The sequence below is a fragment of the Halichoeres trimaculatus genome, unplaced genomic scaffold (genome assembly GCF_033239565.1).
Source record: "Halichoeres trimaculatus isolate MK-OKI-2021-1 unplaced genomic scaffold, fHalTri1.1 fHalTri1_scaffold_16, whole genome shotgun sequence".
NCBI lineage: Eukaryota > Metazoa > Chordata > Actinopteri > Labriformes > Labridae > Halichoeres > Halichoeres trimaculatus.
The window spans coordinates 26,696,608-26,724,013 of record NW_027437194.1 but is presented as its reverse complement, the minus strand read 5'-3'; the positions used below and the strand labels follow the sequence as shown (position 1 = coordinate 26,724,013).

The following is a 27,406-nucleotide window of genomic DNA, read 5'->3' as shown; positions in this document are numbered from 1 at the left end:
ATAAATTATACAACATTAAAAGGTAACTGAAAAATATTAACTTACATAAGTAACAGTTAAATAACTGACAGGACATATCTGTATAGGTTTTTGTAGTGGGGATGGGTTGGGATTTTCATTTCTTTATTAATAAAAAAAAAGAAACATTTGCTAAGTTCTTGTGAATACTCTCTTATCTGAAAATGACAGTTTTCCAACTGTTTTTCTGGTGTCTGCTTGTAATATGATACTCCCGCCAGATGGTGACTGTAACGCACATTAAAGCTGTTAGCTAACTGCATTCAAATAGCACAAGAAGAACTGGTCTCTTACACAAGCAGCAATTACCTAACCCATAGAATCACCATTTACAAAGCATTTCTAATGGAATTTTACCACACAAATAGCACTTTCACAATTTTTTTTTGCACTTTTCATATAGGTGACATAATTGTAGCTTAATGTGTTTCTGTTTTTATACCATCAATATTAGAGCCCAACCGATATGGGATTTGTTGGGCCGATGCTGATACCAGCACTGGGGGCAAAAAAAAGCAGATATGAAATATATCGGCGGATATCCCATACATCAACCGATTTTCCGATATATCGGCTGATATATATAATAAATTCATTGATATACACGGGATAAATACTGTATATAATCACAAATTATTATAATACCCATACCATTCAAGACAGATATATAACACTATTAAATTAAAACAAGGAACTTTGATTATAAAACTGTCAACATAAGAACTGTAGTGTTAACCAATGATAAATGAGAGCAAGCCATAAACACAATAAATAAAGAAGTCAAACTGTAAACACTTTTAATAAATAAGTCAAACTTTGAACACAGTAAGTAGAAAAAAAATTAAAATGTAAACACACAATGAGCAACTTAAACAACGTTAAAACGCCAAATTATAGTCTTACATTAGATAATGGTGGACATGTGAAATAACAGTACCATTTATCTCTGTTTATCTCACAAAAAAGCAACTAACACGACGTTAAAATGCCATTCTATAGTCTTACATTAGATAATGGTGGACGGGGGGACGGGGGGCAGGCACTCGGGCAGCAGCGTGCAGCCCAACACACAGACACACAGGAACAGGAGTGACAGAATCTCCGTGGAGCAAAAATTTTTTATAATCGGCTACATTTTGGCCGATGTTGATTAATCGGTGACAGGCATAATCAATAGCTATTTGTTTTGTCTGCATTTTTTTTTTCTTTCTATCGTTATGAACTCCCACCTGCTGGGCACTACGGGTGAAATTAGCCGTATGGCTAACTGTTATATTTACAAGGATGCTGTCCTGAAATGTTCATCATCACTGTCCCTTTAAATAAATTAATAGGAATACAATAAACTTGCAATCAGTGTATAACTGTGAGACTCACCAACAGAGAAAATAGCCGACTCCACACCACTCCACTGCAACACAAAAACATTTGCATAATAACAGTTGATGTGGACACTACCTATGCCTGTCACCAGCAATGACTGATTAGTGTGTAAGTAGATGCCAGTGACTATTGGACAGTATTTTTCCTTGAAATGCCCATTCCTGTAGCACAGGCTCTTTTTTTTTTTTTTTAAACCATTGCCCTTGGCTACTTGATTTGAAATGTTACTGCTGAAGCACTTCTTTTTTTGTTTTTAATTGGCATTTCCAGTCTACAGAGTCTAAACGTTTACAGCTGAATAGTAATTTCTATACATGAAGCTTTGTGTTCCAGGGAAAAATTTGAATATTTTATATTTTGAATAAATATTAACTCAGTAATTCCATATATTAATTTTTCCCTTCTACCCAAAACATGACCAGTCTTATCCCACAGTAGGGCATGCTGGTTATTATTTAAGGCCGGTATCGGATTAGTTTTGGTATCGGTTGATACCAAAAGCCCAGGTATTAGTATTGGAACCAGAAAAGTTGGATTGGTGCCTAAGCGTAACTTATATATGATATAACATAAGTGCTTTCTTAAATCTGGAAGCTGTATCCATCCCGTTGCTCCTGATACTCGTCCCTGGTATGAAATGTACTCCACCCTACATATCAGCCGTGGTTGTGTTAAACCTTTTTCCTCCGGCAGAGGAAATGTGACTGTGTGCTGCAGAGATCCAAAATGACTATGATTTCTCCAACCAGCATGAGACTATTAAAGTGCAGCGTCTGAAATGATTGACTGAATTACAGCTCCAGACTTGTCCTCCTTTTTACTTTTTCTTCACAGCTTGATGGTTTGAAAAGGTACGGATAAAAAACTGTTCAAACTTGATAAGACTGATTCAAAACTGGTTTTCGCTTTAAAATTGATCAAAGACGAGAACCGAAAAGGAAAGATGCTTATAATTCAGAAGAAAGGAAAGCTTTCAGCAAAGTTAAATCAAATTCAAAGGAGGGATTTTATTTACTGCTTTGTTCCTCAGAAGTTTGGGCTATGATTGAGTCTGTACTGTATAAATTCACTGTCTTGATCAGCCCAGCCCGTCATACATAGAGCTTTAAGATTATAATCCAGTTTATAGGCATAGACATCGTACATATTCCTTTTAAGACGTCCTTCTTGCTCAGTAGCAATTAAACAGAGAGTCATCTCTTTGGCTCCAAATCCACCAGAGCCAAAACAAACAGCTTCAACTGCAGTTCCTCGTTCCCCTCAAGTCAAAGTTTGGCTGTCATCTTTGACAGCACATTCTCTTTTAAAGCCCACATCAACAACATAAACCAGTCTGCATATTTTTTATTTGCCCAACATCAATCATGTCAACCCATCCCTCAACAGCCCGGTTCATCTTGCCAATTCTTTGATTATGTTTCATCTTGATTATCATAAACCTCTCACCTCTGGTGTTCCTCAAACTTCTCCACAGACTGCCACTCCTCACGGATGATGCATCAAAATAATTTGTGGAAATGCTTAAAATTTGAAGTAATGTATTTGGTAGTAACCCAACTAAATATAGTATTTCTTACCTGTGTTTCTGGACTTGGAGGGTTGCATGGTAAAGGTTTTTTTTGTTGCATACATTTTACCCTGTAAAAACATGTAAGTGGCAGAGGTAAGATGTATGATTTTTCCCTCCATAAATCCAGCACAAGCAGAAGAGTTTTCTCAATCTGGCCGTAAGTGTTAACTTCTCTAAACTTCAGCCTTATCAGTTTGTAGGAGATCATGATACTGATCTGTGCTGTGCTGTGGGTTCACCCATGCATTTTATGCTCTGGGAGACAGATAATCCTCCTCCTGTTGTTGTTGGAAGTTAAAAAATTAGGTACTTTATAGCTCTATCTTTCATGTTAAGGTTTAAAAGAGCAGACCCAAAATATAAGATCCCATTTCCCATGTATTAAAAAAAAAAAGGTTTTTATCAAGATCGATGTGTTCATATTTGTAAACTGTGCATGTTCTAAGACGCATTTGTGACAAAGAGAAATACAGTATTACGTCATGTAATGAAGTTGCTCTTCTGTGGCCTTCACCTATGGAAAAACAAGCTAGTCTGGTATGGATCAGGACAGTTTGATACAGGTTGGATCAGCAAAGCCCCATCCTCTTTGTGTTTCCACAGCCAACTGTGCCCCCTCTAGACAGAGGACAGGTAAGCCAGAGAATGATAGCCACGTCAGCTATGTAATAGCATAGCAATAGCAATCTGAAAAAGAATAAAAATACAACACATAAAATGAAGAGCAACGATGGAAGACGTCCAGCAACTTACTTTGTTTGTGATTGGCATGTGGCTCTTTGTTACGAAGTGCAATCAAGCTTTGTTTCAGAGAAAACCATCAGTGTGTGGGTTAGACAGTTCCCAACCTGAATCAACTCTGAACTAATACCAGGGTCACTTAAACTCTGCTCTGACCTGCTGGGGACTGTGGATGAAAATTATCCTCATGGCTAACTCTGGCAAAGATACATGAGTGCTGTGCTGAAACCAGAGCCCGACTGATCAGGGCGGGCCGATTAATCTGGCCGATTGTAGCCTGTCACCGATTAATCATCATTGGCCAAAATGTAGCAGATTATAAAAAAAATCGCTCCGTGGAGATTCTGTCTCTCCTGCTCCTGTGTGTTAATTAATACAAGACACAACACAGCGTCTCACTTCATAATGCCATACAGGATTAACCTGGGATTATAAATTCACAAGTTACTGTCTTCGTTGAAATAACTTCTGAAAATGTTTCAATGTATCTTGTTGTAATTGTATTTATTGCATGTTTTAACAAAACAGGAGAGTTCTTCGCACATCTAATTTAGGACACAGGTGCGTCGGAGAAAAAGTTGATTTGAACAAGAGGGAGGACTCCCACACACTGTCTAACTTGCAAAAAAACAATTTATTTGTGACATTTCAGGTCTCAGACCTTCATCAGGCAAACAATTGTTTATTTATTGCATGTTTGAAAGCAGCTACAATGTTACTCAAAATCTAGTTTAGTCCCATGCATTAAATGGAAGATGGAACTTAAAAATAGCTAGTAGTAATTTGTGTTCATATACAGTATTTATCCTGTGTATATCAATCAATTTATTATATATATCAGCCAATATATTGGATATCAGTTGATATATCGGATATTGGCTTCTTTTTGCCCCCAGTATCAGTATCGGCATAGGCCCCAAAAATCCCAAATCGGTTGGGCCCTAGCTGAAATTTTCATCTGTATACCCTGTTCCTTTCAGAAAATAAATAAATAGGAATGGAATAAACTGGCAATTTGCGTATTACTGTGAGATCCACCGAGAGAGTGAACGCCAGGGTCACTTGAATGGGAGGGGAGGATCAGACGTCAAGAATCCACTTCTTACAACCAAGGTTCCTTATAGTCTCTCTTCTTCACTTCTCTGATTTCTTTCAGACTGTCACACCTACTTCACCCTCCATTATCCTGCTTCCTTGCACATATTTACTCTGATGTTTAGTCTGTTTTATTGTTGCATTTGTAAGATGACCTTGTAAGCCTTGAAGTTATGATTTTTCAAGCATTTTATGTCTTTAATCAGAGAGGACAGTGGACAGTAGACAGAGCAGGAAACAGGGTGTGAGAGTAGAGTGATGTGTGGGAAGGCTGTGGGTTGGATTGGAACCCCAGTTTGACGGCTGACCTCATGGGTCGTGCTAACTGACCACCATGTGAGGTTAGCCCCAACCATGAGTGTCTGGAAAGCGCCCATAAATAAATGTGTTGTTATTGTAAACAAGGCTGTGGGACTTTGACCCCTCACTGTGTGGTTTGTTAAAGATAAAACTAATGACCGACTGATTTTATCCTTCTCTGACTAATCAAGAAGCTTATCAAACCTTTCATTAAATACTGAATGTTATCTGATCGAGAAGTCTCGTGGAGCTCAACAGATCATGACTGGACTCGTATAACAGATGTCTTCTTTGAGTACTTTAAAGGCAGATTTATTTAACTGCTTCTGTTTTAACAGAAAAGTAGATCTACGCTGTTCCAGCTATCGAGTGACGTCTAAATGAAGACAGTTGTTATGGAAACTGTAAAACACTGAGCTTTTGTCTTAAGCTGAACACTGAGGATGATATGCAAATGTTTTTTTCTGGTTTTATCACACAGACCCTCTGTACTCATGTTTGCATCTCTCTGTCTTCTCTTCAGGGCGTACTCCCTAGTTGACTCCAGCCAGGTGTCCACCTTCCTCATTTCCATCCTCCTCATCGTCTATGGCAGCTTCAGGTGAGTATCATGAAGTCAACTCTCACTTCTCTGGCTCAAGCAACCTGTTTTCCTCTTCAAGTAAAGAAGGGAAGAAGTGGAGTAGATATTTTCTCATGTTTAGTTACATTCACCTGACAAATCCAGTGTTTTTTTAAAGGTATTAACAGGACATAAATGATGCCTGATTTGCTTGGATTGAGTAAAAAGAAATGTGAAATTTACCATTTTTATGTCGTGTTTTTCAAGAAACTGAAGCAGTGAATTATTCTCACCTCATTGACAGTTTTTTTAACAAGCGATCCATCCATCATTTTGTTTGACTCTCTTGAAATGAGACACTTTTCTGGACTTGTCAGGTCAATGTGGCTCTTATTGAGACACCAGAAGCTGCTCCTGAATGAATTTAATGAAATCCCTACCACAAGTGACATTTGGGCAGTTGCCCATCATCAAACATAAACCTTTGAGGAGATACACCCCTGTCTATGCTTAGAGTATATAATATACAAATGCCCTAATATGAGCAAAACACAAAAGTTCATAATTTAGATAATAATAAAACATTCACCGTCTGTGAAGTGTGTGTTGATAGAAAAATGAGCCAATCAGAACAAAGCTGTGTTTATAACCCTGCAGTAATTAGGGTTGGATACCTTTCACATTTGGAACGATACAGTACCGATGCCCAGGACCTGGCCATTGGTATCCATACTCAACAGTACCAATTTTTGGGTACTCTTGTGTGTCTTAATGTGGAAATAAATATTTTTTTTTTTAACCATAAAACTTCAAAGTTTTTCAATTTCACACATTTATTTCTCAAAAGATAAACTTGCAAAGCTGTGTTCATGTCAAGCATGAAAAATCCCCGACTGTTCCACTCCCCCACAGTCACAAGGATGGGTTTAGGTACTGACACACAGTACTGTATGATTTTATGTGAATCGGTACTTGGTACTACAGACTAGAGTCCTGCACGGGTCCAATTTTCAAGATCCGACCCGGGACGTACAAACCCGCACCAGAACTGCCCGCGCATCAGCCCGATTAGTACCGCAACCCGATCTGACCCGTTGAAACACGACCCGCAGCCCGACCCTTAACCTTATTTGAAGTAATAATTTTGGGTCATATTGTCTGAAGATTGAACGGTATATCGCCATAGTTCAGATGCCAGTGAGTAAACAACACCTGAATGAAGCAACTCTTCCAATAAAAGCCTGACTTCAGCTCCATCATCAACCCTCTGTGATCTTCTCACTTACAACTGTAAAATCACTCATTTTTTACGTTTAATGCTTTTAAACTTTTAATCTCTAAAAAGGACCTTTACATGTGTAATAGTAGACTTACTTTCTGTCCAGACTTAAGCCACGCTCAGCAGGTACGAGCCGTGATCATGTCACTACCATGGATGTATTATAAGAACTGGATAGCGTGGCTCAGCCTTCCACCATGTTACTGATTTGAAGCCAGAATCTATATGGTCACAGCCCTACAACCAGCTTACAAGTTACGTTTTTATTTCATTGTATTTATTATTATTTTATATTAATTTTGATGTGTCAAACTAAAACCCGCGACCCTGATGATGTGATATTTTTTCCACCCAGATCCGAACCCGGGAAAAAAAAAGTATTTAAAAACCACCCACAAATCAGCTTTTTTTGCGGGTACCTGACTCAGTGCAGGACTCTACTACAGACAAGGGATGGGTACCAAATTCCATACTTTTTTAAGTACCGACCGAATTGTGTCTAGAGTATGGGGCATTGATTCACGTAAAACCAAATGGTTCCATGTCTCGGTATCTAAATGCATCTTTGTTACTGTGAGGGAGTGGAAAAGTGGAAAATTTTCCATGCAGGATGTGACGCATTGTCATGGAGAGCTGGGAGAGAGTCAAGCAGGATCATACAGAGAGCAGAGCAAGCCCCAATAAGCAAATGAACATTAGAAAATAAGCCTAAAGTCACTAATAAGCGGTCTGTCCAACACTGCGTACAACAACTTCATTTCCTGTTACCTGCTTCATTCATTTTGAGAGTTTTTTTTTTTTTTTTTTTGTATAGTACTTATAATTTTTATGTCATCATGAATGAAATAAAGACAAACAAACAAACAAACTTGACACAGGGCTGACCAATCAGGGGTGAGAACCTAACTCTGGGTAAATGCAGTGAAAATGCAACACACAGGTTGAATTATAAAGGTCTGCACATTTTAAAGGCCAAATTAGGTTGAAACACAAAATAACCGTGACTGATTGACTAATCAAAAAAATAATCGATGGATTAGTCAACTTTAAAAATAATCCTTAGTTGCAGCCCTAATTAACACACCCATATCAGTCTCCTGATAGATTACAGGACTGAAGGTTAGACAACTGTACACCCATACAAAATTGCACTCTTACATGCAAAATATACACATTCATATAGACACAAAAATATGAATGCAACACAAATGTGTACCTGCAAGCATTTTCGATGTTACTTCAAATTAAACTGGACATTTATATTCTGATAGTAAGCAAAGGTTGACCCTACCATAAATTCAGCCACATGAGCAGTTTTTTTGTACAGTGACCCATGTCAGCAGGGGAAAACTCAGTAACTTAATCCTTTAAATTACACGATTTAACAACTGGAAAACTTCATGAATTTAAGAAAACAGGGTTTACAGGCAGCCCTGTCACTCTGTCACTTTCTTTTTCTTTATATGAACGTGTCTTTAAACTCATACTGGAGCAGCTTCTGTTGTACAGACTTATCTACACTGTGTAAATGTGTTTCTTTAAAGGAGGGATTTGTTTCACTGGCTTCCTTCCGTCTTGTACATGCCGGGCGTATTTGGCCAAATGTGAAAGCAAAGCACTTGTTGCAGTTTCAGTTTGAGGCTCTGTGCAAAGAGCGAACAGTTGGTGTAATGTGATTTGATGCATTTGTGCACCAGGAGAATCTACAGCTCGTGTTGTTTTGATGGCTCTGGTCCATTAGGACACTGAGACGGAAAACAAAAACAGGAGTTGTACGGGCTGATGAATTACATCATAGAGTTTCATCCTCTGGCTGAAAACAGAGGCAGGTGTTTCTGTTAATCCATCTGTCAGTGGATTAAGATTCAGAATCTGTCAGGTGTGTGTATCTGTGGTGAACTGGATCAAAGTGGTTTCACCTGTGCTAAAAGGCAGAAAATGATGCTCAATCAACACTCCATGACACCGGCTCATTGGACGCCATGAGAGAACACGTCAGACAGAAAATGCTCACAGATTATGGTCATTGGGTGGATTTAGGTTGTATAATCTGCTTATTCCTGCCCGTGATTTTTGCTGCCTGTGATATAAAATGATATTTGTACAGTTTGCTATTATCCACTTGTTTGACCATTCTTTTGAAAAGTTGTCTCAGCCTGCATATTCTTGATCCAACACTCTGCTCTAAACCTTATCTGCAAAACCTCTAAAACTTAACTTCTTCGTTCAGTCAGCACAGAGTTTTTCCCACAGGTTGCCGTTATTTGAGAGCAACAGAAAAAACTGACCTCTGGTAAATTACCATGTGGTAACAGCAACAGCAGCACCTCACCACAGAGGATAACTTTAGCCAAAGCTAGCAAAAAGATGGTAATCATTTTTTCCCGTCATATTTTTAGCCTGTGTTTGGATGTCTGAAGAGGTTTAGCTACAGTGACAGTTAGCATAGCTTGGTTGTATATCAAAAAATTCCTAACTGTATGAAAATATCAGTTATGTAGTTCATATTCTAGTGAAAGTGTAGCGAAACAGATCTTGCCTATGTGCCATAATATGTGTAAGATAGGGTTAAAGCTCCTGACATGCTACCCTCAGATACTTTTGGTCCAGAATCAGTTGTTTAATGAAACATGGTTTGTTTTGTTTCTTATGTGAAAACATCTTTTAGGATGCTCCAAACTACAGGAAGTGAAAGCAGACTGTGGACACTTGAGAGGAGGAAAAAGCTACTTAACAGTATGAGTCACACAGGGAGAGGGACTCTAAACAAATATATATTTTACATTTGCTCCAAAGGCATAATGATGCAAAGAGTCAGAACATACAGGATAGTGAAGTAGACTCAAGAGACGTAAGGGAAAGCAGTGATGATGCTGGTCAGAAGCCACATTTGAGAGTCTGCCTGCAGTGTCTGCAGACTTCGTTGTTGTTGTGATAGTTTTTTCTAATCAGCTGTCTAAGTACAGATATGGGATAACAGTCATCTCTAGGCCTGTCACGATAACAAATTTTACTAGACGATAATTTTCCAAAATATTATTGCTGATTAATGAATTTATTGTCAATATTATTTTGATTTTTTTTCTCCATTATTTCATTGATGTAATTATGATAAATGGGATAATAAAGTGAGTACACCATATCAAAAGCAATAAATTTTAATTTCTTTAGAGTATTTAACTGTAATTAAAAGGTCAGGATCTTTTAAATAAAATAAATCAAACAAAAAATATTATAAATTTAACAAACAAGAAAGAGAAAAAAAATACAATGAAAATGAAATGGACTCTCTTTTAGAAAAATATACATGTCAATGAAAATAATTAATACTAATCAAAAACAATAAAACATAGACCCTGTCTCTAAAGAAAAAACGAAACTCCAAAAAAAAATAAAATAAAATAAAAACTATAGCCTAAATAAAAGGGAGTTCCTGAATTGTTTGTAATATGTACTTTTTCCCAGTCAATCCGTACTGTCTGTCAAATATTTTTAAAAATTTCTGGCTTTCAACCGTATTGAAGGGCTGCATTTCTCTGGCAATGTAGCTGTCTTTGAGCGCCCACCATTTGGCGCTTTTTTTTCTATTTACTTTGAAGACCAAAAGCATCAGTAAGAGCGGATTGTCAAAGAACAAGGCTCCACTGCACCTCCCCTTCTTCTTCTTCGTCGCCACTATTTTCAAACAAATGCGACATATCAGCTCGTTGGTGTTCATGAGCTCACACTTTGTTCATTCTGATAAAAAACAAAATATTCCTACACTGGGACTGTGGCAGGCGGCTTAAGAACCGTATCTGTCGTTCCATCACTCATATTAGTGTGTGTTTCCTCCTTACCCCTCAGGACGCTCGCTTCAGCTCTCCGTGTGTATGCGCGAGCAGCCCCGTCTTCACCCCAAAGATCGCATTTTTGACAGATGCTCACTCCGCTATAAATCTGCTAAATCCGCTATAGAACCTATGCACCCCGATGTTAGGAAAGATAGACGTAGTGAGCCATCTTCTCATTCAGCCTCTTTGGTGGAAAGAGAGGAGGAAAACAAACATGCATGCACGTGTCAGTTTATCGAGGCTGGCAAACTTACCGAGGACGTTTTTATTTATCGTTTGGTTAATTGATTTATTGATTATCGTGACAGGCCTGGTCATCTCAAAATCCCAGTTATCTCCCTAATTAATTTGACAACTAATGAACCAGTCTGTCACTAGTCTAAGAGCCCCCACTGGTGAATTTGTACCCCGCTGTTTATCTCAGTGTCCCAAGCCTCAACTATTAACACAGCTCTACTGCAAACAGAAAGATGTTTTGGAAAATGTTTACCATATTTAGAGAGAAATGTGATTACAGGGATGTCAAAATCCTTTGCTCTTTAAATAAATCATCTCTTCTCCAGCTTTTATTTAGAAACAAACATTTTGTCTCTCAGTCTTGGGGGTAAAACCCACATAGTGGCCCTTTTATTCAAATTTCTTGGTAAATCATGAAGTCGTGATATAGCCGAGATTATTTTATGGGTTCAAACCACCAATTTTATGAGATGTCATGGTCTGTATCTCACTCAAGGTAGAATAAAGCTCCTACACAAACCGTCTCCTCATCTCAACGGTTCACGTGCTATGGAAACTGGTCACAGATTTCTGAGCTTCTCCTCCTCCTCCTTTCTCTTCCTCTCTTCCTCTCTCCCTCCTGCAGGTCTTTAAACATGGACTGTGAGAACCAGGAGAAGGATAAAGATGGTAACGTGACGACAACGGGGGCTTTTAATAACAGCAACACAAACAACAGTAAGTTGGACGAACAGGAAAGAAACTGCAATAAGTTTTCTTATGTTTGTTTTTGTGTTTTTTACTTGACATTAGGGAAACATCTTAATCCAGTGCATCAGTCACCTTTCATGTTAATCGTTTGTGTTTGCTATTAGTCACAAACTGAACCCACTCAAAGTAAAAGCAAGGAAAGTATGATAAATACACTGCAAAGAAAAGCCTGAAATCTGAGTCAATGTTTGTCTTATTATTGTAAAATTTTGCCTTTCACTTGATGAGCCACATTCACCTGGTGTCTTATTTTGAGAAATTAATAGACAAAAATGACACCTTAATTTGTTGTAGAGAGTTAAATCTGTAAAGGGGGAAAAGTATGCCTGTCAAGTTCCCTGAAATAAAAGTTATTTCTTTATATGAGAAACTAAATTAAATAATATTCCTCGCCCTATTAACAGAGGGTTTTTACTCTTTCTACTCTTAATTCTGAATTCATTTTTTGTCTTTTAATGTCTTGAAACAAGATATTTTTATGTTTTTTTTTTATTTTTTTTTATTATTTTTTTTTATCAAGTCTACTTAAACCATTTTGACTATGGTTTAAGGGTGAAACACATGAGTATTGTTGTTTTTCTGGAAGGCATTAACACGGCAATGGCATTTTAGCCGACCTAAAACGCAAACTTTTGAAAACGGCCTCCAGAGTGGGATTTTCTGAAACACTGCCGACACTGTTACCATGTTAACAGTAAACTGGGGTTCTCAGTGGGAACAATGACGTCACACTCCGCTTTGCCCCAGTGCACACAACAGTCCAACAATACAGTTTCTACAGTCGTCACAGACTACCGTGTTGTGCTTGTGCTGCTAAATCTGCTGACTGTCTTTATACAAAATGAGCATCTGTTGCTCCACTTTTGAACTTAGTATTCACCAATTCGACCCAACTCTACTCCAGTGGAGATCTACCAAAAGACGCCTCTGGACAAGACAGTTATAACGCCAACTTCAAACCTGGAATGCTTGCTACAGTTTTTCCATCCCTCAGCGTTTCCGTGTAAAAGCAGATTTTTTTTTTTCACTGCGTTGTAGCGTTTTTGGATGAAACCTTGTCGTGTAAACTGGGCCTAAAAACGACATTTGCTTGGGTTTCAGGTTTTGCAGTGTCTGCACAGGATAGAAGGGATGTTGTCCTTAGATCACAGTCATTTATTAATGAAAATAAAAATCAGGCCTACAGGGATTTCTGCAGTTAATCCACTTTTACCAAAATAAGTGAATCATTCCAGCTTAATGATTAAAAAATGTTGTTATTCTCCAGTTGTGAATGTGGTAGTAAAACATTTAAAGTTGTGCTCTCCTGTGGTAGCAGCATGTTGTTGCCTCTTTGTGTTTCTGTCTCCTCACCTTGGTGTATTTCTTTGCAGGTATTCAGACTATAGACTCCACACAGGCCCTTTTCCTGCCCATAGGAGCCTCTGTGTCTCTGCTAGTCATGTTCTTCTTCTTTGACTCCGTACAGGTGGTCTTCACTATCTGCACTGCAGGTAAGTGAAAGCAGCACAGACCTCTTCGGGCTGTAGTAAGGTTGTCACACTGGGGAAGTCATCCCATCTGCTTTAATTACTGAATCTGCCCCGTTAACCTGATAGAATACGTCTGGAACATGATGTCTCGGTGTGTCCAGACTTTGGCCTCACTGCTGTGTGTGGTTTTTTTTCTCTTCTTCTCTACAGTTCTTGCAACAATTGCATTTGCATTCCTCTTGTTGCCAATGTGCCAGTATCTGACCAGACCCTGCTCCCCACAGAACAAGTAAGGAAACCAAGTGGATTCTTTGCGTCTGTAAATAGAACAAGTTGTTGCTCAAGCTGCTCCATGTGCCTCTGTATGTCTTTTACAAATATTTATAAAGCTCAGTGACTCAGCGTATTTTCATAAATCCACTTCTCCTCCGGTTAAAGCGTTAGGTGTCTGCAAGGCTTAAAGCAGCTGAGAGTAAAGAGGAAATACGGTCTGTTTATAGAGAGAAGCAGTCTTTTTCATTCACTGCATAAAATGGTTTTCATAGCCTCTGGACCTGTGTGTCAATGAGCTGATACTAATTTAAAGGACACGAGATCACTGAGAACATAACGCGCTGATTCAATAAGGGACGTAATTTATTCTATATTTGGTTTCCTTGATTTTCCAGCCAGAAGTTGACAGTGACTCATTGATATCATGCTTTTGAGTCAAATGAGATGAATTTCGGGGTTTCTAAAGGAGAAAATGTTTTCATTTATGTTTCATTTTTAGTGCATGAACTTTTAATTTTTCTGTTTCACCAGTCTGCTTGGAAATTGGCAGCTGTTTGGCAGCTTAGCTGGTTGCGCCAAAAGCCGACTATAAACTCAACCGCCCCAAATGTGGGATCAAGTTTTGATCAACGCTTTGATTCTGATACTTTTTTTTAATAAGGGATAAGGGTTTGATGTCACCATAGCTGTAGCTAGTTTTTTACCTTTATTGAAAACAAGATTCCATTAAAGAAGATCTGTTTTAACCGGACTGCATCGCCACCTTCTGGCCCAGAGTCTCATGCACACTGTCATAAATTACTTTGAGCGAGGTGTGTGTTTGTTTTGGACTTATATGGAGGTTTGTATAAAAGTGATTGTTGTGTTTAGCTAAGAACAAGAGTTATCATCTGCTTCTGACAAAACATTAATTCGCTAATAAGATGACATCCTACTCCACTCATGTTTGCTAATAACTTACTTTTAAACATATAATTTCATTCAAAAGTCAGAATTTTTACATGCAACTTAGGAAATTGGACTTTGAGCTTAGTTTGCACGAGATCAGACTATTAACGTGCATGTAAACAGCTTAGTCAGACAGAGACCAGACTAAGCAAATTGACACATGTAGATAATGTGATTGCAATCGGACTGTGGTTGGGTTCGATAGATAGATAGATAGATAGATAGATAGATAGATAGATAGATAGATAGATAGATAGATAGATAGATAGATAGATAGATAGATTGTAATGAACAAACAGTATACTGTTTGACTCATCGGCCGGTCTTGATAAGTCTAGGTACAGCTCTGTGTTCAGCGTCATCAAATTTCACCTGGAATTGGAAGTAGACGAACATAAGACCAGGGCGGCTGCGCTCTAACTCAACAAACATCATGTAATATAATTAACGCGCTTAGTACGTAAGAAACATTGAGAGCTACAGCTGCACTCACCTCAGCCATCGGGGTTAGAATGTTGCTTCCTCTTCACACAGCTTTGAAATAAAAAAAAAAACCCACAGAAATCTGATTCTCTTTCCTGTATGGAAACACAGACAAAACTAGATCCCTCACTATGACTTTGTGATTAAGCTATGACCTTAGTCAGACCGCTGTGTGCATGTAAACGTACTGACTCAGATTCTCAGCCCACTTTTCAGTTTACAATAGATCTGAGACAACTTTTAAAGATGTCTGTTCTTACGCTTGTGAATGTTTGAGGAATCCCGAGAAAGAAGCAGACATTAACTCATGCCATAAACACATCAAGCACTGGGCTACAGAAACCAGCTAGCGTAGGAGCTAATACTGCTCTAACAACAGCTGCCAATTCCTCTGCTGTATGGCCCTTCAGTCCTTCCTAGTTCACCACCTTGTTAAAAAAGTGTGTGAACCTGGTTGTTTGATCTGTTCATCTGTGTTTTGAAGCATGTCTTGTGCTGTTGCAGGATTTCCTTCGGCTGCTGTGGGCGCTTCACTCTGGCTGAGCTCCTCTCCTTCTCCCTATCTGTCATGTTGGTGCTCATCTGGGTGCTGACTGGACACTGGCTTCTCATGGACGGTAAGATGATCCCTGAGTGCAGCAGGTTTTCCTGGTTTTCAGAGAACTGTGAGCAGAAGCTCAGCAGCAGGTTGTGTAGCGTGAGGACAGAGGAAGATTGTTCTCTGAACTGACGAGCAGCATGTGGTTCACTCTGATGAAGGATATTTACAGACAAGTAGAAGTGAAAAATCATCTATTTATGGTATTGATTAAAGCACAGTTACCATAGCAGCTAACAATCTGGATGAATAAAGTTCTCATCATCATCAGAGAGAAAGACGGAGACTCCACTCAGACAACCTAAACACTTTTAGCAGCATAATTTAAGGTTCCCCCCGTCTGCTGCATGCTAATACAGAAAGTATTAGTCAACAGATATTTAAAGCAAAAGTGACATTTAAGCCCAGTGATCTTTGGTATTTGGTATTTTAAGGGAAAACACTGAAAAAGCAGAGAAAATTGTGTTTTTTGCGTCTTTTGTTTGACCGGGTTGACGTCAGTCATTTGAAACACGACACCGACGCTTTTTTCAGTAATCTGAAAGAAGCAAAACTGTGTCAAATGACAACATTTCAGTATTAATAACAAAAAAAAATGCAGATAAAGCAGCTAAAAACAGGCAGTAATTCCAGTTTTTGTTACATAGCCTTTTAGACTTAATATGAGCCACATTCACCTGACAAGTCCAGAAAAATGTCTTATTTCAAGAAATCAAAAGACAAAAATGACACCTGAATTTCTTGGGGTAGAAAAAAGTGTGCCTGTCAAGTTCCTTGAAATAAAAATTAATTCTTTACATGAGAAATTAAATTAAATAATATTTCTTTCGCCATAAACAGAGTGTTTTAACTCTTTCTACTCTTAATTCTGGCTTCATTTTTTGTCTTTTAATGTTGTGAAACAAGACATTTTTTTGGATTTTTTCTTATCAAATCGACTAAAACCATTTTGACTAAGGGGTCGTATACATGACAACAGTTTCAGGGTGAAATGCAAAAGCGTTGTTGCATTTTGGCCTCGTGTTAACACAGACACAGAACTGTAGCCGACCTAAAATGCAAACTTTTAAAAACAGCCTCTGGGATCAAGAAGATTGTTGACCTCTTATTGTGCACAGCTTTCTCGTCCTGTGATAAACAGAGGTTATTCCTTTAAATTGAAACCTAACACTCATGTCTCATGTCTTGTTCAGCTTCTCCACATTCTCTGAGTAAAGTGAATCAGGGCAGAAGCAGAGATTTCATCAGAAAAGTTTGACTAATTAATTCGGCCTAGCTGCACATTAATTAATGTTTCTTAAATAAACTTCTTAAAATCTGTCCCATGTTGCTGTTTCAGCCGAGTTCGGCTCAAACTTGGGAGATGTGGTTTTAATTGTCTTTTTTTCTCCTCGTTCAGCTTTAGCCATGGGCCTGTGTGTCGCCATGATAGCTTTTGTGCGGCTTCCCAGTCTGAAGGTGTCCTGCCTGCTGCTGTCCGGACTGCTCATTTATGACGTGTTCTGGGTAAGACATGCTCCCACACAAGAATCACAAATATTCTCTTTCTTCCCCCCCCCCCAAAAAATATCTCAGTGGCTTTACCAGAGACATTTTTCTGTCTAGTTTTCCCCAGTAACAGTCTCTTTGCTGAACAAACTTTGCAAAGCTCAACTCTGATAAACAGAGAAAAGACAGAAACATCAAGGTGAACATGCAGGAAAGAACAGCCAGTGTCTCCCTGAGCCAAAACTTGGATGAGCATCATGATTTCCTCTGAGAAATTACTAAACATTTATGTCAAGACGTGTTTCCAGGAGCTGGTACATTCAGGTCGTATTCATCAGCCGCGTCTGGCATCATCCCTGCTTTGACTCAGCAGCCGCTCCAAAAACAAAACTCTTAATGTCCCTAAAGTCAAGAGAAGCAATTTCTCGTGAGTGATGGTTTTGATATGAGGGCATTTGCCAGTTACTGTAGACATCTACCCAAAGTAACTACTTAATCTGATCAGATGTGGGGTGTGTTTTCCTCAGCTAGCAACACATAGGACAAATGTTTGTTTACAGAATACTGAGATCCTCTCAGATTCTCACAGGAAAATGATAGAAATCAAATGTGCACACATGTAAAAATAACGTGATGATGGTTCATCACATGTTGATGCCTCTTAATGCATTCGAATGTCATGAAAAGTTCAGTGCTGTGTTGACACATTATGTGGATGGTGAAATAAAGGGGTAAGCCTTAAGAGGAGTGGACTATGGCTGGAGTCAGAGCATCAGGATCCTCCACACAGACAGATTAGAGAGTTTAATACGACTGTTTCATTCCTTGAACCAAAGCCCTCCTCCACTAGAGACGCACCTAGTCTAAGGAGAAAAAGAGTAGTATCAGCCAATGTTGGTCATTTTTTTACATATCAGTATCAGTCGATATGTAAAAATCGGCCAGTATTAACTCATTAGCTTCTGGCCGTTTTCAGAGCATCTTGAACGATCTTTCAAGACCCAAATAGCATTGTTTTCTCTGACTCTGTAAACACCAAAACTACCTAAGAAGAGTGGACTCTCTTCTTTTATGTCTCCCTGCCTGTTTTTGATCCAAAAAGCAGACAAAACATCCTTTTTTTGATCGCGTTCATCTCGGGCGCTCCATCCTTTGATCCTCTCCATCATCGTCTTTTCTCATGATCGCACCGCTCTTTCTCTCTGAACTACCTCAACACATCATGTCAGGGTTTTTTTTTTTTTTTTTTTTTTTTTGAGCAATATTGAAATTGGTAGATATTGGTTGTTAGCCATAATAGCTATACTATTATCAAATATCGTATCTGCCAAAATTTTCATATCGGTGCACCCCTACTGGACTGTTGCAAATCAATTTCAAATCAAAGTCATTTTTCATTACATTTGGGAATTAAGGACCCATGCATTTCCATTGCCCAAAACCTTAATATCGCATAAATGAAAAGGTGACAGAAATACCAAAATTTAGAAAAGCTTCTTAAGTTTTGCTAAAAAATTTTTACACTCTCTTGAGGTGGTTTTTCAGAAGTTTCCATTGGAAAAGTGCAATGGAAACAATTTCACAAAAACATGTCACCAGATGTTAAAAACATCACACCTCCCTCACCTCCGTGGCCACAGTCCCCTCTCAGAAGTCCCTAGTACGTGTCCACTGCCACACATATGGACTACTGTGAAAGGTGTGATGGAAACACAGCTAGTGATGGTTAGGGGTGTCATCTCATCTGCTTCTGTTGATCCACTCTGGTCAATCATGTCCAGGCGTCTGCAGTTCAAAGCACTTCATGTTTTCTTCTGCTCACAAGCTTTATGAAGATGTAGATTTATTTTTTCAGCCGGACTTGGCTCCTGCTCACAGCACCTAAAGAACAAGCCAATTTGCCCGACCTTATCCACGTAGAGAATCTGCAGGATATTTTTCATGAGGGGAACGTCAGAAACAACCGACCTGAAAGTGCAGAGTTCAGTAAAACTTTAGCAGCTTTAAGCTGTGTGCTGAGCTGGCTCAGTCACTTACAGTAAAGGTGTTGTGGGCATACATTAATGTTTGATCAGTAGTTGTACAATTTGTATTTAGATCTTTTTTCATGTCAGAGATACTAGGTTTCTGATTTCTCTGAGCTCTGAGCCAAAATCTGCACAATCAAACAAACAGCTTTGGATATTTCCTATTTCAGTATGTAAGAAAAAATACTAGATTACAAAGTCACAGTATTTTGAGGTTGATTAGTCCTAAATTTACCATTTTAAACAACATAACATAAACAGTCTTTATGAGTTACAAACCCCATCTGAATAGCCCGGAAATGTGACCTAAATTCCCTGAAAGGTTAGATTTGGGTTTTTTAAATTTGAGGGGTTTTTTGTTTTTTTTTGGTTTGTTTTTCACAAATTTATCACTTTATAATCTTATACAAAAGTTTACCTCTTCTTAAAAGTGACTTCAGTTTTATTTCCTCACTCATGATGACATTTATTTTTCTGATTATATTTACAAAGAACTTTTGTATTTTATGAAATAGTCATTAAATGTGTTTGCTTGATGAGTTGTTTGAAGCTGTGAAAAAAAATTATTGGACATAAAACAGAGATAGATTTAAACTAGAGGTGAAACCCTCAACAGGAAATAAATTAAAGCTGAATCTGATCAATAATTGATTCAATCAAACGTCTGACTGGCCTAAGTTTTGAAATTAAAAAGAGGAAATGAATAACTTCAGTTGTTTTGATTCTGTTATAATTGAAGTACTGTGTGATGACTCAAAGCGGCTCTGTCTGGTCTGCTTGGTCCCTGCAGGTCTTCTTCTCAGCCTACATCTTCAACAGTAATGTGATGGTCAAAGTGGCCACCCAGCCTGCTGAAAACCCCATTGACGTCCTGTCCAGGAAGCTGCACCTGGGGCCAGGGATGGGCCGCGACGTCCCCCGTCTCTCCTTACCTGGAAAACTGGTCTTTCCCAGGTGAGACTGATGAAAACACCGAGGTCTGTCAGTGTTAGTGCGAGAAAGGATGTTGCCTCCAGAGCAAACCACTCGTAGTTAGGAGGTTTGGAGGGAGTACGACTATAAAATCTGTTGGTTCAGAAAGGTTTCTGGTTCGTGGGTCTAAATGTTTTTCTGTGGTCCGTGCAGCTCCACAGGAAGTCATTTCTCCATGCTGGGAATAGGAGACATCGTGATGCCAGGGCTGCTCTTATGCTTCGTCCTGCGTTATGACAACTACAAGAAGCAAGCCAACGGGGAAGTCCCAGGACCTGGTAACATGTCCGGACGGATGCAGCGCGTCTCCTATTTCCACTGCACTCTTATTGGATACTTTGTGGGTAAGCAATCAATTGGAGGAGTGATGTGGAGGGAAAAGAGGGAGACTTAACTCCCTGGTGTTCGCCTGGAGATGATTTTGCTGTCTTTTAGAAAATGTCTCATTTTGTTGTTTGAGACTTCTCTTTTAACTCTTCCATGGTTTGTGATGTTTTCAGGTCTGTTGACTGCGACTGTGGCCTCAAGGATCCACCGTGCTGCTCAGCCTGCTCTGCTCTATCTGGTGCCCTTCACCCTGCTGCCTCTGCTCACTATGGCCTACCTGAAGGTTAGGCTGCTGACCAACTTACTCGTTTTAAAAGAGTTGATGTGACAGTTTCTCAGATGCAGCTTTATTGGCTTTAGCATAGCAGCACAGACGAGTCTGCCAGTATCACAGCCTTCCTTCCACATCAGGATGTCAACATGCATTCAAAGACATTGGTGTTACACTGTTCAGAAATTAAACATCAGAAAGGCTGGTTTGATTGAATGGGACATACCTGATCGAAATTTAAGACCAGTTGAAAAGTTGCAAGAATTTAGAAGTACAGTTTTGAAAAAAAAAAGACTGAGTAATGAGGAGCTCCATCATTCCTGTTGATCACTTCATGTTTGATGCATCATCCACTGTCTGAACTGATGTCCATTTCTGTAAACGTCCCTCTCCATCCATCCCCAAATGTTGTCAGAGTGATTTAGATCAGGGGAACATCAGGATGGTCCAAAGAGTGAGCTGATTCCTCTGGAAGAAGTCCTTTGTCAGGCGCTCATTGTGACCTGCAGCGTTGTCCTGTTGAAAAACCCAGTCATTCCCACACAGACCAGGGCCCTCAGTCATGAAGGAGGCCCCCTGCAACATCTCCACAGAGCCAGCCGCCGTTTGACGCCCCTCTTCAAATTTTGTGAAGGAGATCCTCTGGAGATCCATCTCTTGACTTTCTTGTTCCATCACCCTCAGGATCTTTGAAGAAATTCTAAATGTCTGTCTTACTGCGTCAAACCTCAGCAGAGATGGCGTGTTGTGATAGACCTTGCTTGTTCAGCTCAACAATCGACCACGTTCACAGAGAGAAAGTTTTTTAGCCTTCACCATCAGGAGGTCATGACAGAGAGAATACCTGACAGAAAATCACACTGAATCCACCTCTTTGAGCAGATTTTGTCTTTTTGTCTTTTTTTTGCGTGTTCAGACCTGGACTGTTTGGTCCACTTTAAACGGACCAGGGTTCGTTTCCCACGCTGGTGCGGACTTTTCATGCAGGTGTGAATAGACACAAACGAACCCTGGTGCGGACCAAACAACCGGACCGAGACCCACTTTTTGAGGTGGTCTGGGTCCGCCTCCAAACGAACTCTGGTGGTCTGTGATTCTCTGGTGCAGGTCTGAATACAAACCTAGGTCCATCCGAACTAACTACAGGATACATGTGCCTTTTGGGCCTATAAAGCCACCGTAACCTAACCGTCTTTGGTTTATACCTGATCCTCCGTCTTCTGTTTAGCCACGCTGTTGCTAGCATGTTGTGGGTCAGGACACGCAGAGCATAGCGTCTCCTTGCTGCGCGCATTCGTCTTTGATGTTCCAAAATTTGTAACGGTGTTGTTAAGCCTGCTTTAAAGGAGCTGCTCTTGAAACTGAAAATGATTTTGCAGCTCTAATAAGAGCACAAACACATGTTTACCTCCATTTACAGGTCTGTACTCTGTGTGCCGCCCTTTTTCAGTGCTGTCCAATGAGAGCACTGGTCGTCACACACGTGGATGTTTACAGAATTAATCCACTCGCAAAAAGTACAATCTGAATACGAAACGCACCAAACGAAAAAAATAAAGTCTGCTTTTGGTCCGGACCAAACAAGTGGACCAAAGGACTTTTCTGGTCTGAATACAGCCCTAAAGGCTGAGGTCTCAAACTTTTGATCAGCTGATGAACAAACTGTTTCACTTTAAGTGATGTTTGCGATAATTTTACTCTCTTTTTTTGTTTCATTCCCATTTCTGCTTTTTGTTTAAAACTCTTCTTAAATCTTTTTAAAGATCCACAAGTGCAAAATGTTAACTTGTGCAATTTTCCAACTGGTCTCGAAATGTTGATCAGGTGTTTATGAGTCAAACTGGTTGTAGTCTGAGGTCTGTGCTTCATGACGATCAAGGTACCACAGGCTGCTTTATGAACTCCATGGTGCAGACAGATGGTATCAGAAAAAGCTACACAGCAGCATAGAAACAGCTCATCATGTGTGTGGACAGATTTTTTTTTATTTAAGTTGTAATGCTCGATCGTTCATAGATTTTACTCCAGGGCATCAAACGTTATTGAATGTGAAGCAGGTAAACTTCAGACTCATGCTTCGTGTCTAAACTGTCTGTGATCCACAGGGAGATTTGCGGCGCATGTGGTCCGAGCCCTTCCACGCCAAGACCAGCAGCTCCCGCTTCCTGGAGGTATGATGCACCGTGGGATACTCGAGCAGCACGGGGAGGACTGCGGATCCTTCACCTTGGTTTAAGGGAAGGAGGGAGGGCGCACTCACAGTGAGGCCATGTCGTCATCACTTGTTCATGCTTTCCGCCAATCTTCTGTGAAAAAAAAAGAAAAACCCTCAGAAGGACACCAGTGTGTGGATCACAAACGCCCCAGAACACCACTCATCTTTGGTCTCTAGATCCCGCCCCCTTCCTCTCGTTTCTCCTCTCAGCTTTTCTGTTTGTTTCCTCTTCATTACGGCACATCCTGCCTCTGCTGTTTCTGCCCCCCCTCTTGTCTTCTTTCCGTTTTCCTCTCTGCTGTAGTCCGTCTCATTTGCCACTTCTCTCCATTCGTCGGGGCCTCTCCTCATCCTTCTTCCTCTGCGTCTTTTTCATTTCTCGGCTTCTTCGTTCGACACCGACTCAGATGAACTCGAGGGCCAGGCCTCCCCCCCCTTTTTTGTGGACTAAGGGTTGAGAGACGTGGCTGGGGTTTATATATATTTTTTTAGCATTGTCGTGGTCATTATTAATATTATTATTCTGGAACGATTACAAACCAACAGAGGAGAGGCGGAGTGTTGCAGCGGCACAGGACCGTGCTCAGGAGCAGCGACACAGTGAAGGAGAAGAGGCTTCCCCCTCCATCCCCTGTTCCTCCCCCTTCTTCCTCCATCATCCCTCTTCAACCCAGCCTTCCCACCTTCCTCCTCCTCCTCCTCTGTCCATCTGCTGTCCCCACCCCCACCCTCACAGATAACTATGTATTTTATTTAGAAAAAGTTTTATTCTTGGCATATACAGAAACGATGCATTATAAATTGTTAAGCTGCCTCCCGCGTTTGAGGGGCCGCTCCTATTTGTATATATGTGTATTTGCGGTATCTTGAGTTTGTATTTGTGTTGGAGAGCATGTCGAACAGGGCGGGAAACTGACGAGTTAACCAGCAGGCAGACGTCATCCAGAGGCGGTTTTCTAAAGTTTGTCGGCTATCGTTCTGTGACGTAGCTGATGGGAAAAAATTCACTCTGCATCAGTGGCTGGTTGACGAAACAGTTCGTTTCCTGCTCTAGTGTGTGTGAGAGAGAGTGTGTGTGTGTGTGTGAGAGGGAGCAGACAGGTGAGTGAATGGCTGTTTTACTTGGTTTTAATTTGAAATCGTACTCATGTTCAGAAACAGTGGCAGTAGTCAGGTTTCCATGGAGCTCGGTGTGTTTTTTTTTTTTTTTTTTTTTTGTAGAACTTTTGTCTAAATTTTCCAGAAAAGAAAAACAAACCGAGGTTTTCCTCACAGGTGGAAATGTAAACAGTGTTTTTTTTTTTTTCAAATAAATGAATGTTGACTTAATTTTAAGGTATGCTGTTACTTCTCATCCTGGATTTGTACATAATGCTGGTTTTTGTACTGAGCTTCTCTCCGAATAATTGATGCACATTAACGTCAGCAGCAACACTACCGACATCGTATTTCTTCTTTTACGAGTGTACAAAGCATGATGATCATTTCTTTGACAAAGTCAGCGGAGCAGCACAACGAGCACATCTCATCTGAACTTTGTAAATGTCAGCGTTTGACCTCAGCCGATGGAGACCTGACTATTGTAGACGCCTGCAGGTGAAGACGTACTGTGGTTAGACACTGATGAAGGCTTGTCTGGGTGGACGGTTAAGTGTGTGTGTGACTCTGTGAGTGAGTGTGTGTGTGTGATGAATTAACATCATAATGTCTATCTGGACCTAAGGGAGGGGAGAGAATCAGCTGTTCCCCTCAGGAGTGGAAGTTAGAGATTAAAGCTAACCTTTAGGATGTTCTCGCTGTCACCTTTTGGTCCCTGACAGTCTTTTTCTTTCTCGTCCTTCCACTTTTTTGTGGTGCTTGTCAGTTAATATCTAATGTATACTGGAAAAAGTGCAGATGAGTCGGAGGGATGTACGGACGACGCAGTTTGCTGGCTTTTTTTTTTTCTTTCTTTTTTTTTTTTTTTTTACTTTTTTATGCTATCTGGCCGTGCATGTTAAGTGTACAGTGTATCATTTCTCAGACTGATTTAACAGGGCTACTGCAGTTTTTGAGTCTCTGCGGGCCGACACCGAGGCACTGGACTGGACCTATGAGCGCCCCCTTTACGCAAAGCAGCGTAGGTGGGTGGGACTAAGGCTGCAGGTCAGAAAGACTGCGATTGGTCAGCGCTGACTGACATTAGGACCTGAATGCTGCCAGGCCGCTCAGTGCAGTCGTCAAACTTGGACATCTTGGAACCACAAACCCCCCCTCACCTCCTCATGGACATGACAAAAAAATATATAGATTTATATACATATATATATACATATATGTGTGTATATATACATACAGAATTAATTGATGACGCTCATGGTGACAACAGAAGAGTTTCTTTTTTTTATAGAAATGGATTTCTTTTTACCCCCTGTTTTTTTTTCTTTAGTGCTTTAGTTTTGTTTTTTATTTTGTCCTCCACCTCTTCTCCCACCCAGCAGAGGACTCCAGCTCTGTTGGTGCATTGATATTGAAGCTGAATGGATTCTGTATAGACAAATGGTGAATAAATAAATTAAGAACTGTGTAGTGAAACATGAATCCTGAAGCGCTTGATCTAAAAACACTTTGCCTCCTTTTAACCCCGTCCCTCTGCCCTCTCCCCCGTCTTTCCCTCCTTGTTCAGGATTTGGCTGTAAATAAACATGACTCTAACTGTAACTCCAGCCTCTCTTTTTGTCGTTTGATCATGATTTATTCTTTATTTCTGCTAAGAAAACTACTCTGGGGACATAAAGCATGGGATTTCTTTTTACATATGTTGATATTTAAATGGAGGAGTTTGAAGGCTTTCAAAAGGCACAACACAACTTTTTCTCTGTTAATTTTTGGTTAAAGGATCTCAGGACCCAGTTCATCTCAAGGACTGAACGGTGTGCCCCATGTACAGGGGCAAAAGTCTTCAAAGCTGGCTGCACAGGTTCAGTATCTCTTCCCAATTTTCTACTCTTTGCAGGTTTCTTTCACAGAATGAAAAAATAACTAAGACTTTGAGATTTAAGTCATGAAATTAGAAGAATTAAGTCATAAACTACTTAAGATGCTTGCATTTGTCACCACTGTCCATCAACAGCTGTTTACCTTTACAGGATGATCCACGTCCTTATTTCAGAACAGGAGACTGGAATAGCATGATGCTACTCTGCCCTCTGGTATTCCCTCTGTTGCTGGGTTAGCATGGCTAGCTTGTTCATCTTATTGGAGATAGATCTTACGTTCCCAATAACGGTGGATGGAAGGACAGGTCCATGTCGTCACTTCTTAGCACACACCTGAGAACCAGCACGTCGTCCTCACCTCCTTCTCCTCACCTTGTGGGAAATCATCAGGCCTTGCACCAGTTAGCATTGACATGCTACAGACTGCCAACAGCTGAGTTCACACGTAAACAATGCAGCCATGGTTACATGTAGGATCTCCAGACAAACACAGGAGAAAAGTAGTAAAAATATCACTGAAGACACAAAAAGTTTGGTTTGCACGACCAACAAATGAGCCAAACGAAGTAACGATCCACTCCAAATACAAAGATTACGAAAAAAGAGACGAAAAAATTACAAGAAACGGACAAAGAAGAGAGAGCTTCTGCAAAAGGCAGACATAGCCAACAGGGCAGTGCTATTAACTATTTGAGATCTTTCTGATAGCACTACATCTTAGTTTTTAAAATGGTATTATTTTGTTTTTTTCTTTCTAAATAAAAATAAACGAAAGCAGTTGGATCTCCACCTTGGGTCTATGAATGCTCTGTTCTCCTTTGAGAGACTTGAAGAGCAGACAGTTTTGTTCTGACCACCTTATGCATTAGTGAAACTGTATAATTCTATATTGACAGGTGCCTCATCAAAAATGTGCCATATCAATATGCACATGATCATATTTTTAATTATAAACTGAGTATTTAACAGTTAAACAGTTCACAGTATTATCATTGAATTCTTTTAAAGACTTTTATTTAACTGGAGGTAGTTTTAATATGTTCTGTGTTTAGCTAAAAGAGTCTGTGTTTACATTTTCTGAGAAAGTTGGTTGTCATCATTTGTGCATAGACATGGTCTGAGGATTTAGATTTAAAATAAGACATTAGTTAAAACATAAATGAAAGCCTGCCTTTTGACTCTGATTTGAAAAGTATGAACATGTGGACAGAGTTTTTACACAGTATGTTGAGTTTGTTTAAGCTGCAGTAAATCTACAATTATCAGACACAAGAGTAACACTGACTACACCCTCCTATAGTTGTATGTAAGAAAGTCCTGTGTACTTAAACGTCTTTATCTTTTGAACGATTTTAATATTTCTGTAGTTAAGCATGAGTATAACATGAGTATGGTAGTGATCTGTTCAGTCAGATAAAGATTGAGATGAATGTGACAAAAAGTGAACAATAAGTCTTGAAATAAACAAATAAGGTGCCCTCCAGAAATATGAAAGAAACTGATAATCCCAGTTTTTTTGTTGTTGTTGTTTTTTTTTGATAGAGCAGATGAATTTTACATATATTTAACTTGTTAAAAAAATTAGC

The 27,406-nt window shown here is 39.7% G+C and overlaps 1 protein-coding gene across 1 annotated transcript in view; it reads left to right on the top strand.

Annotated features, from left to right (window-relative positions):
- Window positions 1-25,531, top strand: part of sppl3 (signal peptide peptidase 3) — a 48,617-nt gene extending 23,086 nt beyond the window's left edge. The window contains exons 2-11 of the mRNA XM_074690914.1: window positions 5,631-5,708; window positions 11,644-11,735; window positions 13,142-13,261; window positions 13,451-13,529; window positions 15,449-15,561; window positions 16,942-17,048; window positions 19,848-20,011; window positions 20,183-20,373; window positions 20,530-20,639; window positions 22,733-25,531. Of these exons, the coding sequence (XP_074547015.1) occupies window positions 5,631-5,708; window positions 11,644-11,735; window positions 13,142-13,261; window positions 13,451-13,529; window positions 15,449-15,561; window positions 16,942-17,048; window positions 19,848-20,011; window positions 20,183-20,373; window positions 20,530-20,639; window positions 22,733-22,804 (1,126 nt within the window). The 3' untranslated portion in view covers window positions 22,805-25,531. The remainder of the gene's footprint in view (window positions 1-5,630; window positions 5,709-11,643; window positions 11,736-13,141; window positions 13,262-13,450; window positions 13,530-15,448; window positions 15,562-16,941; window positions 17,049-19,847; window positions 20,012-20,182; window positions 20,374-20,529; window positions 20,640-22,732) is intronic.
- The last annotated feature ends 1,875 nt before the right edge of the window (window positions 25,532-27,406 follow it).